The sequence below is a fragment of the Athene cunicularia genome, assembly GCF_003259725.1.
Source record: "Athene cunicularia isolate RWA chromosome 3 unlocalized genomic scaffold, athCun1 chr3_part1, whole genome shotgun sequence".
Lineage (NCBI taxonomy): Eukaryota > Metazoa > Chordata > Aves > Strigiformes > Strigidae > Athene > Athene cunicularia.
In genome coordinates this window covers 121,535,622-121,557,025 of record NW_020799097.1, presented here as the reverse complement: position 1 = coordinate 121,557,025, position 21,404 = coordinate 121,535,622, and the positions used below count along the sequence as shown (strand labels likewise).

Here is a 21,404-nt window from a genome sequence, read left to right as displayed (position 1 = left end):
GCAGAGCCCATATTCATCCCTGAGCTATTTGTGGCTTCAGAACTGTGCTGGGAGCTCAGTAATGCTGATGACCATGCATGGGAAAACTAGAACACAAGCAAATTAAGGGCCAATATCTACCATGCAGTTCTGAGGTTTCTCTAAAGCCCTAATCTGGACAGATTTTCACTGGGATAACTTTTCTTCATAATTTCAGATTTTTTCCTCAATGGAGAGTTACAACCTTTAGAAAAACATGGTTAGAAGTTTTAGCTAACATTGCCAATGTGGCAATGTGGCAACCATGTTTTTGAACAACTGTAAGAATAACTGCTCAAACTTTCAGGGGGAGAAGAGGGGGTGTCTGTAAAATAATCATTAAAAATTCAGCCATAGCAAAGACCAAACATGAAAAAGTCCAACAGAAGTACTTAAAAACTGGTAAAATTATAAACATCTGGGAATAGAACATTACCATAAGAAGCTGAAGCACAGTGTGGAATTATCAGTGGTAAGCCCTGTATATAATAAAAGGCAAACAAAGCTTAACAAACACTATCAAAGCATCAAGGAAGTGGACTTTAACAGACAAGTAAATTTCCCTGGAAGTCAGTGACAGAATCAGCTAGATTTTTAGTGCTGGTTTTGTTACATAAAGACATTCATACCTACATAAAGCCAAATTTCCGGTTCTTTTGTGCTGGATTCTTGCTAGTGTGGCCCAAATGAAATCAAGAGTTAAACTGACTTAAAGCAATAGAAAATTAAGCCTGTGATGCTATACCCAGTCTCCAAAAACAGCATTTCACTAATACGCACTTTGTATTCTGCAACACACCAAGAGAAGAACTTACTGCCATTCAGGAGATATATAACATGCAGGTGGATGTGTAATGTGTACATATACAGACAGCACCTCATGAGATTAACTGCCTTGAGGAAACAGTCTCTCCATGGAAACTTTGCAGGAGAAAACATGTTTTGTCTTGTGTGTGAGCTGGGGAGTCGGTTTGTCAGCCCAGAGCAACAAATTAAAAAGACTGTTTATGCTATCCAACTTGACAGTGTTTGTTACTAGGTATTTCTCCTTCTCACATTTTAATAATGGGGACAGTAACTTTGTGGCTTTAAACAATGGCTAATTTGTTCCCCTGAGGCCAAAAAACACTCAAGTTACAAAGAAAACATAAACATTCTAGGAAACAAAGACTACAACATATTCATGAAAATGAACATTCATATCGAATGAGAGAATACCAAAGACTACTGCTTTTTCAGACAACTTTTTCACTTGCCTAACTCAGCAGCTGCTCATTTACTTTAACAGACTCAGCTCAGTAAACAGCAGCTAAGAATTTGCCCCTAGAATTACTATTTTAAAAGTTTATTTGCAAGCACAGCTGAGTTCCATTTCTGTCTATTCTGGATGATTGCTATGCAAGGTATATCACTACAAATCTGAGGTGATCCTTAGCCTGAAAATTAGTTTGTTGTTCATGTACTCGTTGGATATACAAACCAGGTACCTTTGGTATCAAGATTGTCTTGATGTAAAACTGGAACAACATAGTACCGAATTAGATCCATTTTCTATCACTTAATATAGGCTTTAAATTTGTCCATGGAATGTGTCCACACTAGACTGAGAAGAAGCCTCTTGGCAATACTGAATTATCATACTGAATTGCTTCCATCCATTTGCTGGGGCTGCCAAATTGAAATGATGCATGTCAAGGCAACCCTACACTGAAAAGTAAAAGATAGCCTCTTAAATGTTCCATTTATAAAGCTTTTTATTCACAGTCAAATATAGTATCCCCTCTGAAATATATCACTTTACAAAATTGATACCTTGCCATTACAAGATTTCCACGCCATATTCACTCAGCTTAGTAGTAAAAACAAGCTTTTGCTCTTTTCCCTTTGGTATAGCTGATGAAAACTGAGCAGTTCAAGGTCTGCTTCTTAGATCACCAGCACTAAGTATTCCACAGATCTGTAATCTTCTCCTGCAGGGAAGGTTAAAAGTCAGCAAAAAGGCAAACTGTTAGTTCTATCAGTAAAAAATGACAAGTAGTGCATCGTATTGGAACACAGAAATTGAAGAAAAAAAAACCATCAAACTATTACTAATGCTAAGGATGCCAAGAGTGATCCACAAAACAAAAGCATTCACATGGACTTTCTGGAACACTCTGCAAGGAGTATCACTCAAAGCAAATTAGCAGAAAGAAAAATGACACTGTCACACTGCAGAACGTCAATGTAGTTTTTTCCCAATATATGTCATGTATGAGTCTAAAATGACAAATTGCATTATTTACTTTCGGCATTATTTCCCCTTAATTGCTGTAGCCTAACACTTTTTTTTTTTTTTTTTTTGTTAAATCACTGGCAAGTAAACTTCTAAGAAAGATATACAATCTTTTTAACTAACGCCGTGTTTTGGCATCTTTAGATCTCAGTTTATGACAAAGGAATAACCCGCTCACATTTGGGATGCAACCAGTTTCAATTATTTTGGCCCTCTAAGTTGGAAACTCTTTGGCTTGAAGTTTGTCAGGCTTACTCTTTTGGAGAAGCAGAACATTTCCACAAAGCCTCATGATAATTTCTCCGATTAGATTCCGATTTGCATGTCACTGTTTAGCTGAAGTTAATTTTTTTCAACTTCAGATTGCATCAAAAATAGTTTGCTATTGTTTCCTTACACTTTAACACTCTAAAACAGCTACACATAAACAGCCAGCCATGTCTGATGGAAGAAATGACATCAAGTTGTTTCATTTTTTTATTGAAAAAAGTGGCACATACCCTAGCTTGGAGTGATGTTAAAGAGAATAAAGTTTTCTTCTAGGTATAAGGGGGGTTTGCAGTTGCTTGCAGTAGAGAATCTGCATGAATTGAGTCAAAAGTTCAGTGAGATCTTGCCAGAAGGAACCCTATGTCACAGAATGCCACTTACACCAACATACCTCCACACGTTTTCCAGTTACAGATTGAAGTTTGCTGTTCACAACTCCTGAAAGCCTTCCCGTGGCCAACAGCTGAGAGAAGCCTTAATCCAGGTAACAAAGGTCGCCTCTTCTGGGGCTGCAAAACCAGGTCTTTATCAACCCCTGGGCAAAGTATATCATTTACTATGAAAACCAGGTTTTCCCTTCACATTTGTAATGGTCCCAGCCCCACAGTTAAAAAGTGAATTTTGGTCTACCCTCTTAAATCCAAGAAAATTCTTAATTCTGAGAGAATTAAGTTTGTTTAACTTCTGTCACTCCAAGTAACTGTTTTGAGGAGGTCTCCAATGAAACTGCAACATTAATACTTTCTGACAAAGCTTCATGCTAGTATTGATTTTCAAGGCCAGGAAAAAATAGGATGACTTAATAAAACATCCACTCTTGAGGATGGAGTTCTCGAATAATAAAAATACTGAAGGAGTAGAAATGAGCACCGGTGATGTGTTGACTTCCCAACTCATGGCTAGCATTTATATGGGTGGGAATTTAAGTTCTGGTAAGATTCCTCCTTTGTTAGCAGCCACAGTAAACCCTCTGTCAGAGAGAGAGGTTTTCTAGGAGTAGATATGTAGAAACTTTATGCAGCTGGGAGAAGACCTAGTTTCTCAAGTCAAGTCCCTACTATCCAATGACCTACAAATTTTGCCAAGCACAGAACTTCTCAGATGTCCCTAAGTGCTGTTTGCTATTTTAATGCAGTTATTCAACACTAACACTAGTGGTGCTTAAAATCTTGAGTTGCGTTTTTGTTTGAAATTTGTGAAAATTCTGAAGTATTCTGACATATTTTCTTGGTAAACTTGGAAAATTCCCCATGCAACCTCATATCAAATTCTAGTCATAGCTACTAACTTCACATGCCCACCTCAGCACTTTCTTGGTGCAAAGACTAGAAATCAATAAAAGTTCCAAGAACAGGTAACACAGTAAAAATGCATCTATCAAAACACAATCTTTAACAAAAGAAATATTATTTTCACTTTTAACTTAAAAGCCAGAACACAAAAACTTCTAATTTTGACATCACTGACTAACTCTAGTCAGTCCAACTACATACATATTTCTACCATAACTTTTGAGTTTTACATCATTTTCTCATTGCATTAGTTAAAAACATTTTCAGAAACAGTAATTTTGTTAGTGCTTCCCTTAGCTGGTATATCTAATATTAATTAACCCACAATATATTTATAACAAAATCAAGACAAAGTAGGGAGGTGTCACACACACTTAACGTTCTTTTTAAATAATTAATACTTTAATTCACTGGTACCAATAATGTACTATTACAACAGTAACTCTTTGCATTACACTGGCATCAACTAATGCAGAATTGGTATTTCTGCACTATATTCAGCAATGGGACTAGAAGTGTCCCAGTTTTCCTTCCCTTTCAGGCCCTATAGAACCATTCTACAAACTATGGCTCATACAGATTTACGCACACAGCCACTGCAATAAATGTTCTCCTTGCCAGCCTCCTATTTTGAGGCAGGAAAGCTATTATTTGTTATTCCAATAGTCATGTAGCTTCTCCATGGAGGAACTTTCATGAACAATGTTCAATCAAGTCATTTCACATTTGAAACAGCAGTAAAGTTAAATAGCTATCTTCAAGTCTAGATGTTCCACAAACACTGCACTGATACAAAAAAAACAGCATTCATGATTTAGCATTTCAAGCCTCTTTCTAGTAGGGCTATTAGTGAGTAACAAGCAAAGGGTGACACTTCTTAGTTTGTGGGGCACCTGTCTAGGTTGTTTTCTGTGTTAGAAAAGCCACAAATCCCAGGCTGTGAACAGACATAATGAATTATACAATCCTTAAAAAAAAAAAAAAAAAGTTTACAAAGTTGTATTTGTTACATCTATTTAAACTGCCCTATCACAAATGCCAAATACCTGTATATAATTCATTATACCAGATGGACTTCTACCTCAGTTAAGTCTTAGCTAATAGCCTTGCATTATTCTTGTCTAAACATTTACCAATGAAACCTGTGTACTTTACTGGACACTGAATTATGATCCTTTTCAGAAATTATCCTTTTAAAACAAAAGCTATAATTGAAGCTTAAGAGGAAAATCATGTAATGGAAATGTCCTTCAATCCCCTTTTAATTAACATCACTGTGCATAAATACAAGCTGAGCTGTTCATTTCCTCAAGACAATGCCTCTCAAAGTAAAAGACGTTATCTCCCAGAAAATCTCTGTATTAAATTGCTCTGGCTTGTGCCACTTCAGACCACTTCTATCCTATTGTTTTCCCAATTAATTCACAGGACACCTGGCCTTTTTTCTTTTTTTAAATTGATGGTTTTGAGATTAATATTTGAACCTCATGCTTTGCACACACAGACCTCTACAGCCAAATTTTGTTTCTAATAGTCTGCAGCTGTCATTTGCAGTATCAGGTTGAAAGGGGTATAAGAGAAAAGGCACAGACTTCCAAATAAACTCTGTCCAAACCTACTGAGCACACGAAGAGAAGAACCGCTTTACACAAGTATTGCTATCTTTGATCAAGAACATACTTTGGGTCTTTTGCATTGCACTCCAGAGTCCAACAGCTCTTTCATTCGGCATAACCATGACATTAAACTGTAGAAATAAAGCATTCTCATTTTAGCTTTCAGCTGGCTAATGTTTGTGGGCTCTTGGTATGCATACTCACATGAGCAGTCCTGTAGATCTGAGGCAGCAAAGTTAGGTACCTACATGAAAATCTATGTAATCAAGTTATCTTGTTAGTTGGATTGAAGGAAATGCTATTTATTCAAAGCATTTGTCATGACCAAAAATGTGTAAATTTATACCAGTCACTGAAAAAGTTTCTGGAGATATGCAACAATTATTTGAGTTTAATAAACTTGTCAATGTATTGAACTTTTACTTTCAATATATATTTTGAGACAGTCAATGACAAGAGGACCTTCATTTTAGCACCTAATTTCATTTAGTTCATATTCTGCATTGCATGATGCAGTACAACTCTGTGAGGACAATAACCATCCACTGTACATGATTCAGCTTGCAGTACTATAGGTATACTGGATTCATTTGTTCTTATTTAGTCTTTCATACTAACAGGATTTCCTAACCAGTTTTGTAGACTGCTACCTAAGCTGCACTTTAGTGAACTAAATTATTTTTCCTTCGTAAGTAGTTAGGTGACCGCTAATTGTTAAGTAGCTTTTGGCAGATAATTGAGTTTTGCTTTGCAGTGTATTGAAAAATGAACTAGGGAGGTTCTTCTAAAGAAACCAACACACCTTCCCTCCAAAATGACTAAGATTCACATTTTGAGAAAAACAAATGGATTATCTGGAATACAGAGCAGTAGTTTTTACAGCACCAGAGAATGCTTTCCCTGATGAAGATCTGAGAAATAGCAATGGGTGACCACGCTCCGACCAACTCAGAGCACATTTCTTTCTCTCTGTCAGCAGTAAGGGATAAACACTGCAGCCAAAATTCCAATCAAGTTCCTGCATGTGCCGTTTCCTAATAGCTGTCCCCAGCCTGCTCCTTTCAGACCCTACAAATTGCCCTTTGGGGATATCTATTTTTTCCATTGACTAGACACAGTGGCTTAGAGTGGAATCCAGGCTGTTTGCTTGTGGCCCTTGAAGCTTGGTTTTCTCAGAAGCAACAGAAGTAAGGGAATATGGCATACATTCAAGTTCAGAAGCTGAAAAGGAAACAGTTTAACACAGTGAATAAACCTTACGAAAGTCTATAAATACAGCATTTCACACAGTGATGTAATGAGAAAGTAAACATGGCTCTTTCATAAATACCACAGACTGGAGAGCATTGTTTGAGACTTTTTAATATTTGGGAGATTAAGGACATATAAAAAAAGTGTCAATCATTCAGCAGTAAAAACAACGGAATTCTTAGGCATGGTGAGAAAAACATCACTAGTATCTATTACCAGCAAGCGTATGTCAGGTCATTATCATTTTAATAATGAAATGTTACTTCTCCCATATCAAATGGCACCTTCAGATGCACATACAATGCAATCACCTCAGTGACAAGTGTTCTAGACAAAATACAATCCTGTAAAATTCTTAAGTAGATCTTCATCAGGATGGTGCTATACAGCACCTCTGCAAGATCCATACAGTACTCGAAACACATTTTGAAATAAGTTCTAGGTGTCTCTAATTTATATAAGAGGAAACAAAAATTTAGTCCATCTTTCTCTTTTTCCCTTTAGCAGGACTTTCGGAGGTATGTTCTTTTTCAGCATTTGGTTCCCAGAGTGCATTTCTTACAAATCTAGAAGCAGCTCCTTTATTGAGTTTGGATGCCTTTTTCTTGTCTGCAATTTCTCTGACCTTGTTCATGTATGTTCTTATTCTCTCCTAAGGGATTAAAAAAAAAAAAAAAAGTATATTTCACACCATTCTTACAAGATTGCTGCTGAAATAAAATCAGTGAGTAAAAGCTCTCCACACTATACATTTCTGTAACTATAATACCTAGAAAAAAAGCACCATTTAAATATATGTACCAGGCTCTTTGCAAACTGGTGGCTTCCCCTTTAGCAGATTTTCCATCACAGTTACCTACCACACTAATATCTGCGTGTCATCCACTGTCATAGGAACATGAAGTCTACAGAGATGAAAACTCTGCATTTAATTTGCATTGAAATGAGAATTGTTCTTGCAAGCAAAGTTAGAAAACAAAACACTGAACTGAATTCGGAGTTTGGCCTACCTAAAGATGGCAAAGTAATACTTAAGTATTCGACATCTTTACAGATGAATTATACTACCTGAATACTGTCTACAAAAAGAAAAACAAAGGAAAATTCTGCATATCCAAGCAAAGCCAAAAAGTATCTTACACAAAATCAAAGATGTTACAAGCATTATACAGCCAATTACGCAGAAGTCTTGTGGTTTAGATCCTGAAGAGGACTTATCAATGAACTTATTTAAGGCAGTCTGATAATTTCCAGTTGTACCAGAAGTTCCTTTTATGACCATAAATAACAAAAATGCCTGTTCCTCTGTCATTCCATAATTCAAGGGGTTATCTTCTTGCCATCTTAGCCTACCATACTCATTTGGTGTATAAGGGTTTTTTTGAACAAAGCATGGCTTGGATTCAGCCTCACCCAAGAATACCCTCCCAGGTTAACAGTTTCCTTTATGTGCCTACTCATCCTCATCTACTTCTGCAATTAATAAAGAAAATTACTTTGAGAGGGTAACTAAACCCCTCTAAGATGGGAATCACCCTCTGTAAAGTGCCTGCTTCTCTTTACTGACTAGAGAGGACCCTTTTATGTATTTTACAGAATTACTCTAAGTTTGGTTGATAGATTTCATGTCTACGTATTTATCCTACTATGGCCTTCAACTCTAGGGCCCTGAGTTGTCATCACAATACAAACAGCAGTAACATATATATATATATAGCACTCTACCAGATACCTGAATTGTAAACATGGATTACCAGAACATTTATGGATACTGCTAACTAATAAATGTTGGTATTATGTAATCCACACGTTTCTCACACAGCCATTGATAGCTCTTTCAGTCCAGAACAAAAGTTACAAGACCTACACTATAGAACTGATTTTCAGTTCTTCAGTGACCATTATAAGCTACCGATTTGTTTAAAGAGTTGGCCACTCTTTCTGTATCAAAAATACAGTGTTAACGAGGAGAGCTTTACAGGGTCTGAAATCATGATAGACTGTAGTATTTCTTCGGTGATCAAGATGGCTAATGAGAACAGATGGCAAACCTGCATGTATCAACATGAGAAAAAGGAGCTGACAAATGTCAACGTGACAAAAGAAATGAACTTTGATAGCTTGAATGTGAGTTTTATTAATATAGTTTGAATCCCCTTGTATTCCCTCTATGTATACAAGGAGAGCAATTCTAAAAAGAAAACAATCATGACAGAACAGGGGTTATTTTATTCCCTTTCCACATGAATGAATAAGAACATCACAATGCTCTTGGAAGGAAGGAATGTGCATTCATTCACTTTCATACTTGTAAAAAGAAAAGAGAACTGGATAAGAATATAGGCTATGATAATTCACTCATTCTTCAGAGTTAAAACGACTGGCAATTGTGAAGTAAAATACCAGCATAAAATATCCACAGCAGAAGCGGTGAAAGTTATTTTTTAGTATCGCTAAATTAACACAATATTCAGACACTATATAATATAGGAGGAACAAGAAACTGACTGAAAGCCCATGAAATATTAACTGATTCATTTTTTAATATGATACAGTCTAGACTAGTGAAAACCTCACAAAATTAAAAATAGAAGTATTCTTGTTATTCAAGCTAGCTTTCCACATTTTTCAGTTCTATCTTCCGTTCTACTGGTTATGTAAGGATTACATTTAAGCGAAGTATTTTACGATTGCCCAGATTTAATATTTTCATTTATACCGGAATTAAAATGGGTAGCTATAAGTTTTGATTTCTATTTTTTCTTCAGGCTAAATGATTTGATTTTTTAAGTCAGCAGAATTTTCAAGATAGCTGGCCTTCTACACTGTAGTCATGCATCTAAATGGAATATAAAGATAAACCTAAAAGATTTATTATACGTTGTAAATATGTCACTAATGCAGAATTACTGGACAATACACATACAACTGGTGCCAAAAAAGCTTTTAGCTTTGTTGCTGAACTGGATTCTTTACTGCTGAGAAAATGAATTAATGGAGGACTTGGAAGGGGGAGGGGGGGCTCTTTCCCGTCTTTGCTAGTAAATCAACCACACTATACTTTTAGAGTCATACAAAAGTAAGAAAAGGCAGCCTGAGAGATTAACATGATTCCAAGTATTTATAAGAAAAAAATGCCATACTGGAAGTTATAAATTATTATCAGACATGTAACATTTTTCCATTTAACAGATACAAGTGAAAAACTGCTCTGTTCAGAATCCAGTTCTCAAACAAAGGTGAAGAAAAGATGACACCATTCATCTTCTTGTTCTTTTCTAATTTCAGCAGACTCTACAGCTTTGCTTTAGACAGTACTGTTTGGAACTAAAAATATGACTTTCTTAATTTAGAGAGCCCACCAGGGCATATGAACAGTTATAAAACACCATGTAGCATATGCCTGCTATTATGGCAACATATCAATTTTAAATGTAGATATAAACATTTTTTTTTATTTCTATAGGAGTTAACTGTTCTGAGCAAGTAAGATATTGCAGCGCATGCAGTGTAAGAATCTTACCAGTTCTTGTTTCACTGGATGTTCCTTTGGATTGATTCCCTGAGTAGCCAAGTACACTGCAAGAAAAAAAACTTTTTTTTTTTGAAACTGAAGGCTGTCATGACTGAGGACCCAATTAATAAGTCACGTAGGAACACAGTAGTTTCCACATGAAACCATTAATAAGAATTTGCATTAACAGTGTTAAGTACCTGACAAATTATTATCATCATATACTGCAGCTAAAAAAAGAAAAAAATACATCTAACACGGTTAAACTTTCTGTTCTTAAAGAGACAGAAGAGGTTGCCACGGAAAAGCAGAAAGAAACATCCTCACGCATGTACAAAGTCAGCTTCTGCAAATGCCAATTTTTGATTTGGAGTATCAACATCATTTATTCTACGGATGGCAATAACTTGGGTCCTCAGGGTAATTACAAGTTTCTAATGATTTGGTTATGAAATATGATTATTTAATATTTGCAGGTGTCTAGGTGTTCAAATAGCAATTATAAACACTGCTTTTAACTCCTACCACATACTTACCCCAGAACATTGAATTTAACGTGTACACCGAAACCAAATCCAGCTTTGCTTGCTCAAGAGGCTCTAACTAGAATGAAAACAAACAACCACATTGCATATTTTTAGGCAAGATGTGCACAGGTTTTAGTAATATGCATGTGTTATAATTGTGAATATACTTATTAAAAAAAAAACCACACTGAACGAGCATGCTTCTGCACCACAAGTTCACTGAGACCACGTCTATGGCTATTTCCATGCCACCACAGAACCATTCTCTCCTCTGCAAGCATTCATGTAATTTTCCAGTTTAATGTTCAATGCCACAGTCCCATATGGCCAAAAGCACAAAAACCCCTTGGCACATAGCTCTTAAGACTACTGTTCCTGTAGTCAGAAATAAGTCTCTATTTTTCTACAGAAACTTAATTCGAAATAGTTGTTGCTATCAATGGGAGGGGAAAAAAAAAAAAAAAAGTCTTAATATTTCTGAAGCTCAAATGTGAATATAGTATGCTACAATCAGTGAACTGCACTACACAAGGTAGACTGTATTTTCAATGCATGCTGGAATACTTAGGGCTGTAAAGCAAAGGAAGAATAAAGGTAATGAAGGTTTTTTTTCCTTGACTGTCAAAGTCAATTTATTATTTTAGTCCTATAGGATTTCCAGAAACTCTGATAACATCATTGTACAGCTCACTAGTTCTAACATGGATACTGTCAAAAGATTGGTGCTGTCAAGACTGTTTTCTTCATAATTTATTTGTGTTAGAAATCCTCAGAGGATAAAGAAGTTCCCTCATGTGCTGGCTCTTTCTTGCCCTACAGAAAGAACTTACATGTTAGGCTTTAAATGCTAAAAGATGGAAAGGATTGTATGAAGTCTTTGGGCAGTGCCTTGCTCTGTCTTTATGCCCCAATAAAAACCCACATTTTACAGACTTATAACATAGCTAGAGGAGACAGCACCAGGTTCTTCAAGTCTAGACTTCCAGAATCCGATCAATTCTTACTCTTGTCAATTCACCTTTACATCCTTCTGGGTATACTAAGTTCCATTAACTTTGTTGTGAAAAGGTCTCAGTCAAAAATGTGAACGACCTCTCCATTATGAAAGAGCGCTCAGCATGCACTTTAAGGAAGGTCAGGAATAAGCCAGAATGTCCCCTACCTAAATGACTCACTGGTACGATCATCACTTTTCAGCTTGGAAGACCATATATTTCACTGTTTAGTTTGTAAGGCTGTCTGGATATCTTAGAAATGTAAGAATTTCACTATTAGGTATCAAGGGTAGGAAGTGTCATATTTGTTATTTCTCTGTGCAGTGGCTAGCCTAGTACACCCTTTTATTTCAGTTTGGGCTCCCAGGTGTTCTTGTATTAATAACAAAAAGGTTGTCAAAAGGGAAGTTACCTTTTGGAGAAGCTCACTCCTAGAAACTGACATCATTGTCTTCAGCATCTCATCTACAGAACCAAGAGATTTTTCAAATGCTGCAAGATACTCATGAATTTCAGTGGGATATTCTTCTGTATTAATATCATCTTCTGACATTTCCATCTGGAAAGAGGAAACAGAACTAATAATCCTTTTCATTAAGTCCCTACAGAGTCAAAAGACTGTATTTTACAATCCAAAGCATTAGCATTCATTCAATAAACGTTATAAGAAATGCTTACTTCTGAAGAGTTCTAGCAGGTAATGTCAACAGTGACACAGTTAAAGGTCCTGTAATTTCAGGGATATCTCCTAACCACCGTGCAAAATGGCATGAAGGAGCATTACAAATTACATGACTGTAGTACCTATTCTTGTAACAGTCCCAAACCAGTATTTAGCTTTTATGGTCTGTGATAGAAAGAAATTATTTGCTTGTTTAAAAGAATTGCTCTATAAATCACAGTATATAAAGAGCTATACCAAGCAACAGGCAGGACACTAAAAAAAAGAAAAACCACCACCAGAGATACAGCTTCAGCCTGTCTTAGGAACAGACATTACTTCAGCTTTAAAACAGTTATGCAGCACCGGTTATGTCAGGGTCAGTTACATCTTCCAATGCTAAATTTAGGAGTTGGTCCAAGAAATTCTTCTTGTGAACCCTGAATGCAGTCCTCTGAATTCTCAATGGAGTATTATAATCTGCGATATAACTCTACCAGTAACAAAGCTGAGTTGATTTGGGGATTTCAGAATACTCTGGAAATCTCGTACACACATCCATACATAGCAACTGCAAGAGAATCAAAGATGTGAAAAATCCCAAAGCACTCCCTTTTCTGATCCCAGTGTTCACAGTAACATGGCACAGCTACTGCCAAGCATTCTGGCTGCTGGCTTACAATCGATATCTTTAATTCCTCTCAAATCATAGATCACATATTATCATCTTGGGGAGTTAATGTTACTTAAAGCTATGTTATTTTCTACAACTTCTACTGATTGAGCAACAACTTGTTACAAGGAAAGAAGAGAAGAAATAGATTATTTTCCTGCCCATTTGGTGAGCTGCATCAAGAACAGTGGGAGCACCTGGATCACTGCAGTCCTTCTGACCCAGGATCAGCATGATAATCCCACTACCCAACTGCTGAGTACAGAGGGCAGGAACATAAATTGGAGAAACTCAACTTTATCTATGGACACCAAGCCACACAGCCAGTGCAAACAGCAAAGGAAACAGCACACAGCTGTCACATCACTGGAGTTTGTTTTAGATAACGATTCGATCTTTCCCTTTTCCTGGCAAAAGCATGGTATGTGTGAGAGAGGTTTCTCTTTATTTATATGTCTCCTGGCGGCCAAACAGGAGAAAGACTGGGAAGAAAAACCGTGTGGAGCTACTCAAGCTTGTCTGCAACTCCAGTTTTAACCGCACCAGTGTAATTCCAGAAATATGATCAGACAGTTAACAAGCTCAGTTTCACTGCCATTGTTTGCATAGTTTGGAATTATAATCCTACTCAGCTGCATGACTTTTCATCCTGGTCAGAGCCATTTTTCGGATTGAGTACAGAATCACAGTGCTAACTATGACATATTGAAGGTCCCCTCCCTACCACAGCATGTAACTCACACATGTAAACACCGTTTCAGCCAGCTGCAGCAAACCTAAGCGAGAAAGTGGAGCTAAACCTACAAGATGCTGCCCACAGAAAGGCAAAATAGCAAATATGATTATTTCTGCCATTTACAATAGTTTGTATTTCGCTCTGATCTGGCCACCTGCATTATAATCACCTTTCTTAGGTTGATTAAAAGAGCCCAGAAACAATGTTTGCTGTTAACTTTTAGTCATATCATACAGTATAAAAACCACTCAAAGCTACAGAAGAATCTAGATTTCCCCAGCTGTTAATACAGATAAGCTTGGTTAGAAGGTGTCTGTCAATACACATTTACTGTACTTACAGATACAGGGAGAGAGGTGTAATCCAATCCAACAAATCATCTACAGAGTTTACCATCACTACAATACTTAATCTACTATAGTCTTAATTTGACAGACAGGCATGAACGTAGTGACAAATTCCAACTTTTCTGCCTCCCTTTATCAGGGCATCCAGCACCAACAACTGCAGGAAGAAAAAACTCACCAACAAAAACCTGTAGCAGGAATGTGTTATCAATCAAAACTAACTCAAGCTGTTTTCCAGACTTGCGAGGATAAACAGTCACTAAAGCCTATATGATGTTCTTTCCAATATCCCAAGCTAGACCTAAAGAATGAGACAGAGAAAGAATGGGAAGATAGAAGGAAAGACAACAGATACAGTCCAAAATATATTTTTCTGTAACTGCTATCTCATGAACCAAAAAGAATTAAGTTTCCCCTCGTATCACAAAGTATTTACTTTACACGCAATTAGCAAGGAAAGGGAAAAAAAATGCACCAGCCTTCAATGGAACAAGGCTGCACATTAGCCCGTGTACAGTACCCTTCATATCTGATAAGTCCACTCCTTCTGCCCAGGGAGAAGGAAGAATTTGTTGAACTTGTGTTTTCTGTTCATTTCAACAGGAACTAGCAAGCTCCTACTCCTGCTGCGTAGGGACCTCTCTCTTTTCATTAGACTGTTGTTTCAGCATTAGTAATCTCTAAGCAGGATATGTTACAGTGTTGGCACATGCCAACAATAAGGCAGCAGTCAACAGCCTAAAATAGTTTTGATAACATTAAATCAACAAGAGCCAACTTATACTACATTAGAAAACATGTACACCGGAAACTCCACAAATTTTTTTCTGCCAAAATCAACACACAGACTGCACAGTCACACCTGCAGAATGACAAAGCCAAGGATGGGAGGAACCAAGACCACACTGGTGATTCTCTAAACATACCTAAAGGCTATACTGCCCTCAGTAGTTACATTTCAGTTATTAAGCCACAAACACAATTTTCCTCAAAATTTTACAAGTGTTTATATATTTTGAACAAGTCGATGTTTACTACATAGGTTTTCACTGTTGAATTTGCTGACTTTCAAACAAATTTAGCACAGAGATCCCGCTTAAAAAAATTAAGGTCAGCACAAATGCTGGGTAAGCTTGTGAATAATGGGAAAGTCTAAGGAAAATAAGGATAAGACAGCATTTTCATTATCAAGTAATAACATTTATGATGCAGAACACATAATCTGTGGTTGTGTGCATGATGAGAATACTTTATAAATATATATATATATATATATATATAAAAGATATACATATATATAAATCTTATATATATATAAGATTCTGAGAATGCAAAGAAAAGTTCACAATCCATAAATATGAAGTAGAAGAGGAAAGACCTACTTTGATTAAGGACACAGAGGCAAACAAATAGCAATGAAAAATGCAGTATGACTTCATAACATCTGTCTACTAGAAACAACTTTCCCTTTTAACCCTGAGCTCAAAAACTGCCGTGTAGTTTTTGGGAAAACAGAACCAAAGAGAAATATATTGAGGAAGAAAAGGACTCGAATCACAAAAGCAAACCATTTTCATGAGAAAACTTACTCATTGCTCTTAAGTCTGATCAAACAGAACAAGTTTCCACAGGTGGAAAATTTCTGAGTATTCTGAAATTTCTGAAAATGTCTGAAGTGTCTGGAATTTCTGAAAATTTCTGACTATATTTATATAAAATTCTGCAAGGAAACAAGGAACACCTTGTTTTCTCTCCAATCAACATAGTCTAAACCAGAGCAAGTAATACACTCAACCTGCAAAAAGGGAAGAGAGGGAAATATCAGGCATTATGAACCACATAAAAGACACAAATATGGAAAGGACAAAGCAAGAGCAAATACGTCATCTTCTGCAGACTGTATAAAAAAGACTAAAGAGGTGTCAATCAGATGCAGTTTGCCATAGTGCTAATGTGGCTACTGATTGAAGATCCAACTGAGTTAAATGCTGTATTAAGGAAGTTTAAATAAAAACAAACAAAATACAGATAATTGTGCACTATACAACTAGCAAAATCGTCCATTTTCATATTTATCTTCAGGAGAATAAAGAGAAGAATCCAGCAGACTCCTTTCAAGAAAAACACGCCCATGACTGGCATACAAAGGTAAGAAAAGGAAAAAAGGAAACTGCAGACAATTTGCAGGTGGCTTTTGAGAATAATCTTTGAATATATCTGGTGCTTTAGCACAAGCCTTAGAAAATAATTGCCAGCTGTCTTAAAAAGCAAAACCAAACCTCCTTTCCTACCTACCCCCTCAGCAAAACTGTATCCGTCATACTGAAAGATATAAACTCTAATTAGGCCCTGGGTACCTCTATGAGAGATTCTGCTGAAGATGCATGGTGAAAATAATGGAAGCTACATGCATATATCAACATGGCAATAGGAAACCCCAGAAGAGAGAATTAAAAAATGCTCGGTGTTAGTGTCACGCACATGGTTTTCAACTGGAATTAAAACTGCAAGTTCAGGTTAAAAATCGTGTATTTGAAATATTTTGTAACATGCAAACAGAAGACAAAAGTAATTCAGCATCCTTCATTCTGCTTAATATTGCAACTCACTTCGTGTTAATTCTTACCTATTTCCTAAGTGCTAGAAGGCCTTGTCTTCATACTAAGTTCAACTCTTTATTTTTTCAGGTTATTCACCTAACAAAAATCAGATTAGACTTTCCTTCTTTTCATGGATATTTACAGATTATACAGAGAAAGCCAAAACAAACCCAAACCCTTTTGGTCAGGGCATATAAAAATGCTCTCAAATTGAAAACAAATGCATTAACAACATCAATATGACAAACCATCTCTGTCAGCTCCTAAAAACTAACACTGTCCTCCCTCTTGTGAGTTCTGACTCACAACCTGCAGTGAATGTAGCTGATGTGCAAGCGCAGCAGGGATGTCCCTTTTGCTCTAACGCTGTAGTTCGCTGTGGCTACAGGACAACAAAGTAACGAGGAACAAACATCTTAAATTTAAAGCTACCAGAGATCATGACTAAGATCTCTGATCACAAACCTCTGCTGGGCAGAGAAATCCACTTCATTCCGTGTTTGCAAAACTCTAAGTACGACAGGCTCTAATTTGTGACAGACACTCCTCAGCATTACTGCTGCATAATAAATAATTAGTTGCCCACTAGCCATCACTGTGCCCACAGATCTGCTTTGCTACTAATGCCTTTCAAGTCAGCTCAGGGCAGCTGGAGAGCACATCCAGTACAATTAGTCAGAGCACTCTTGCAACGCCGACTCACAATCTTGTTTGCAAGAAAGATTTCCATTGCAAAAGTAATTAAGCCTACCATGAAATACCAAGTATGCACAAACAGGCTTATCTTGATCCTCTTAAAAATATCCCAACTCAACCCATGGTAGTTACCCAATGCACACTTTGCACTATATTACAAACAGGCAACTGCCGAGCAATCATTTTTAGCCCTGCCTTCGAAGTTAGGCTCCAGTCAGCATCTCAATTTGTAGGGTGCACAGAACCCTACAAAACAGCTCACAACCATCAGGCTCTTGCTGATGCCACTGAGATAAAGTCTCTTGAGCCTGAAAGAATCTGCAAAGTTTATTCTGATCCATCTTAAACAAAAATTAAAATTTAAAGGGAGGGAATAGTATTTTTGACACTCACACTTCAGCCCATGGTGGATATCACATGAGAAATCAGGTATCTCAGCACCCATATTCACAGTAGCCCCATCCACACCCATACCAACCAACTTTGACATAAACCTTCAACTTGACCTGCATGATTCATAAAATATTTTTATTCTCTGTAATCAACCATCCTAGATTCCACGTCTTTGATGACAGTTGTTTCCTCTTCTGAATAAATCCAACATACTCTGGCTCTTGTTCAGCTCCAACCTGTCAGGACACCCATCAGTAAGTACAATGATAAAACCAGCTTTCTTTAGGTATGGCTGGAACACTTCTCAGTGAGAAGTTTTCATAAAAGCTCTCACACTATGCTACCACAGCTTAGTTCAAGACTGAGGCTTTAAAGTGATGTTAAGATTTGTACATCTTGAACTGGTAGCACTGAATCTAGCAAGAACTTGTACAGAAAAATACTGTCTCCTTGCACAAAACAGTTTATACACAGTGGGTTTTTGTTCATGACAGCAATCAATACTGAATACTTCTATCCTGCCAAATTTGCAGCCAACGGGGAATAACCTGCCTCCAGTCTATAGCTCCTGTACACTCTAAAAACATGGGAGTATACTGCCTCTTCTAAAATTTGCTGCCACTCTCCACTGGTATCAGCACCATGAATATCCAGAATCAAAGCCAAGAAATTTCTTAATCCTTTTAAACTGCTGACCTCCTTTGTTTCCTTTAGCCACTAGTTCCACAATGCGTGAAAAAGTACTTCCTTTTATCAGAATTCAATTTCCTGTATTTGCACTTCATGCAGTAGCTTTCTCTACTGTTTAGAACAGCGACCCCAATCTATTTTTGGCTGTCCATTATTTCACTGTGCTAACAAGGCTCTGTTCAACTATTAGAACCATATTTACCCATATTTTTATTGGTTGAATATAAAGCAGTAACTGTGGGATGTTGTGTTCTAACCATCAATCTTATTGAAGCAGGAGAAAAACAGGGAAAATATTTTCTAACTATTCCCTAAATGGAATTTAAGAGCTGATAACCTGACAAAAAGGAGACCAACTAATAGCAGGAAAGAAAATAAAAGGGATGTGCAAAAAAAATCACAAAACTGAGGGAGTAATGGGGAAAACTCATGTGGGAACATGGAGTTTTCACAGGGTTTGAAATAGATGAAATAAAACATTGTAGCATGGAGAATAGATAGATGCACCCTGGTCTAGCACAGGAAGAAAGGGCAAGGCAGTAACCACAGCCTGACACAGAAGGGAGAATAAAGAACCTGGAAAATAGAGGAAGAAGAGAAACAGGAAACTGAGTAATTTCCCAGCACAGAAAAAAAGGAGCTTCTACAGAACAGCATACATGGGAAACACTGCGTGCATGAAGGGATAGCTAAAAGTGGTGTGTGTCCCAAGGCCCAGCAGAATGCCTCACTGCAAGCCTGTGTGGAGAAAAGCAAATAGTGAACGGAGAGCTCAAACAAAGGTAATAAAGTCTGCAATCTCAAAGCTTTCATAGTCTGTTACCACATCCCCTTAGCATCACCTCTGAAGTTAACCTTCACTCTCTTTGTTACGCCTCAGTCAAACACCTTAGTTTCTTATTTCTGTGCCACCTTTTCCAGCTCTGGTTCTGCAACATCCACCTGGAGCTGTGGCGCCCACTGGTACCATGCAGTACCATTCCAGTGCAGTTTACTTATTTAAAGGAATTGATGTTTTTCTCAGTTCACCATTCCATACACATCCTACAATTTTGTACTGCTGCCATTAAAAAAGATCTTTAATAAATGCAGGCAGTTTACATGAAAAGCAGACCAATTGGGCACTGATAAAAACTGATTCTAAAAATCTTAACCCACTTAAAAGAGAACGGCGCTTATTAGAAAGGTTTGTGTGACTTCTGCACATTTCTGATAGGAAGCCTAAGAATTCTATCACTTTCAAGTTTCTCACGTTCTGGGGTACAGCTTTTGTGTTAATTGCTTTCCAATTTCTTTAGCAAGGGTCATACTGCCACAGGATTAGCAATATCCAAGTATTTTACATTGGAACTGTTCTTTTATATTTCTAAAGCCAAGAAACGTGCCAGACACCTTTCAATTTTGATTTATTTTACAATCAAGTCTTTCCATTTTTGTCTCAAAAATGAGGCCTTTTAATTAGCATAATCTCAAATTTAATTTGCAAGTCAAAGTCCCTTCAAAGTTGCTAGCAGCAACCATGCTTGCTGTCAGAAAGCTGTGACAAAGTGTAAGGAAGGGGATATCTTCACATTTGCAGCAACACGAGAAAACTGTGACAAGATCTACTTTATTACAAAGTACTTGAGTTTAGTGATTTTAAGTATCACCTACCCTTCTGCTAAGGGAAGAGTCCTGCTGAACTATTTTAACCATGGCCTGTACGTGCAAACTGTATTTTCTCTCTGAAAAACATCCTCTTCTTACAACAATTAACAGGTTCTCAAGGCTCCTTGAGTTGCAACACTATTTTTCTGGCTTTTAATAGGAACATAACCGTTTACTGTCTGCAGTACGGCCTTCCCTACGTACAATGATCCTCAAGCATGACTCCAGCAGAAAAGCCATATTCTCTTTTTCATTGTTAACTAAAGTCATGCATTAAACTGCTCACTAACAAAATCGGCACTGCACACAACTCCACCCTCAGTTCTGGGAAGTTATTTGGGGCAGTGACAACAGAACAACTTGGACTGTTTAACACTGACTTACAGCTCCCCTGGAACCCAAGTTTAGCTCTTGGGCCACACACAGGTTCCTTGATACACTTGCATACCAGGTGAAACAGATATGCATGCAAACCCAACAGTTTATAATTAAAACCTCCTGCCCTAACACCTCTTTGTGAAAGATGACATGGTAAAATGGGGCTTTAGCATCTGATCCGAGTTCCCGACTGGTCACAGGATTTCCTAAGGGAGCGGGCTGTACCCTCGCAGGCCCGCAGAGGCCTGCTGCCCACAGCACAGCACACCGCCCCGCTCTGGCGCCTTTTCTGCCGGCCTCACCTCCGCGTCTCTCCTCAACAGACTGAAAACCTACGGGGCCGAGATAACCCCCTTGCGAACAGACTCTCCTCTTTTTCAAACGTTTTCTGAGAAATCCCAAGGCCCCACGAAGCCATGCGACCGCCTTCCCCAACTCCCGCCCCACCGGCAGGCCGCCATTTCCCTACGCCGGGCCCCCCGCCCCGCACCACCCGCCGGCGGGGTGGGGGGGAAGGCGGGCAGGCCTATCTCGGGTGGGTGTGGGAGCGTGAAGCGCCTCTTCGGCCCCACGCGCGGGATAAGGACACAGGGAGGCGGGAGCAGCCGCTCTTACCTCGGGGCAGGCGGCCTCACCCCGCGCGTGGGGCGGGGGAGAGCGACGGCGGGTGGGGCCTCCTCCGGCGCGCCGCGGCTACGTCAGCGCCAGGGGCGGCCGCTGTCACACGCGTGTCCGCCGTGGGGCGGCTCCGGCTGACGGAAGGCGGTGGGGAGGGGAGCGTGTACCGCGCCCCTCTGCGTGGGGCGGGAAACTTGTGACGTGTGG

General features: G+C 38.2%; 1 protein-coding gene across 3 annotated transcripts; it reads right to left on the bottom strand.

The window, feature by feature from the left end:
- Window positions 1-2,333: 2,333 nt before the first annotated feature.
- On the bottom strand, window positions 2,334-21,316 carry C1D (C1D nuclear receptor corepressor). Of its 3 annotated transcripts, none has more exons than XM_026845039.1 (5): window positions 21,195-21,316; window positions 12,171-12,317; window positions 10,773-10,839; window positions 10,246-10,301; window positions 2,334-7,374 (listed from the first exon to the last, which is right to left on the bottom strand). In XM_026845039.1, exons 2-5 carry the CDS (start codon window positions 12,315-12,317, stop codon window positions 7,198-7,200), a joined length of 447 nt encoding a protein of 148 aa, XP_026700840.1. In that variant the 5' UTR covers window positions 21,195-21,316; the 3' UTR covers window positions 2,334-7,197. The 3 variants fall into 3 exon arrangements, with proteins under 3 accessions (XP_026700840.1, XP_026700842.1, XP_026700841.1); XM_026845041.1 differs by lacking the exon at window positions 21,195-21,316 and adding an exon at window positions 20,882-21,071; XM_026845040.1 differs by lacking the exon at window positions 21,195-21,316 and adding an exon at window positions 14,354-14,549.
- Window positions 21,317-21,404: the final 88 nt, after the last annotated feature.

Excerpts from the sequence above, each read along its gene's own strand:
- C1D (XM_026845039.1), bottom strand. The coding sequence starts at position 12,317 with ATGGAAATGTCAGAAGATGATATTAATACAGAAGAATATCCCACTGAA. Across the intron at positions 10,840-12,170 it reads GGAGTGAGCTTCTCCAAAAG|TTAGAGCCTCTTGAGCAAGC; the intron begins GTAACTTCCCTT and ends TTTTCATTCTAG. Across the intron at positions 10,302-10,772 it reads GTTAAATTCAATGTTCTGGG|TGTACTTGGCTACTCAGGGA; the intron begins GTAAGTATGTGG and ends TTTTTCTTGCAG.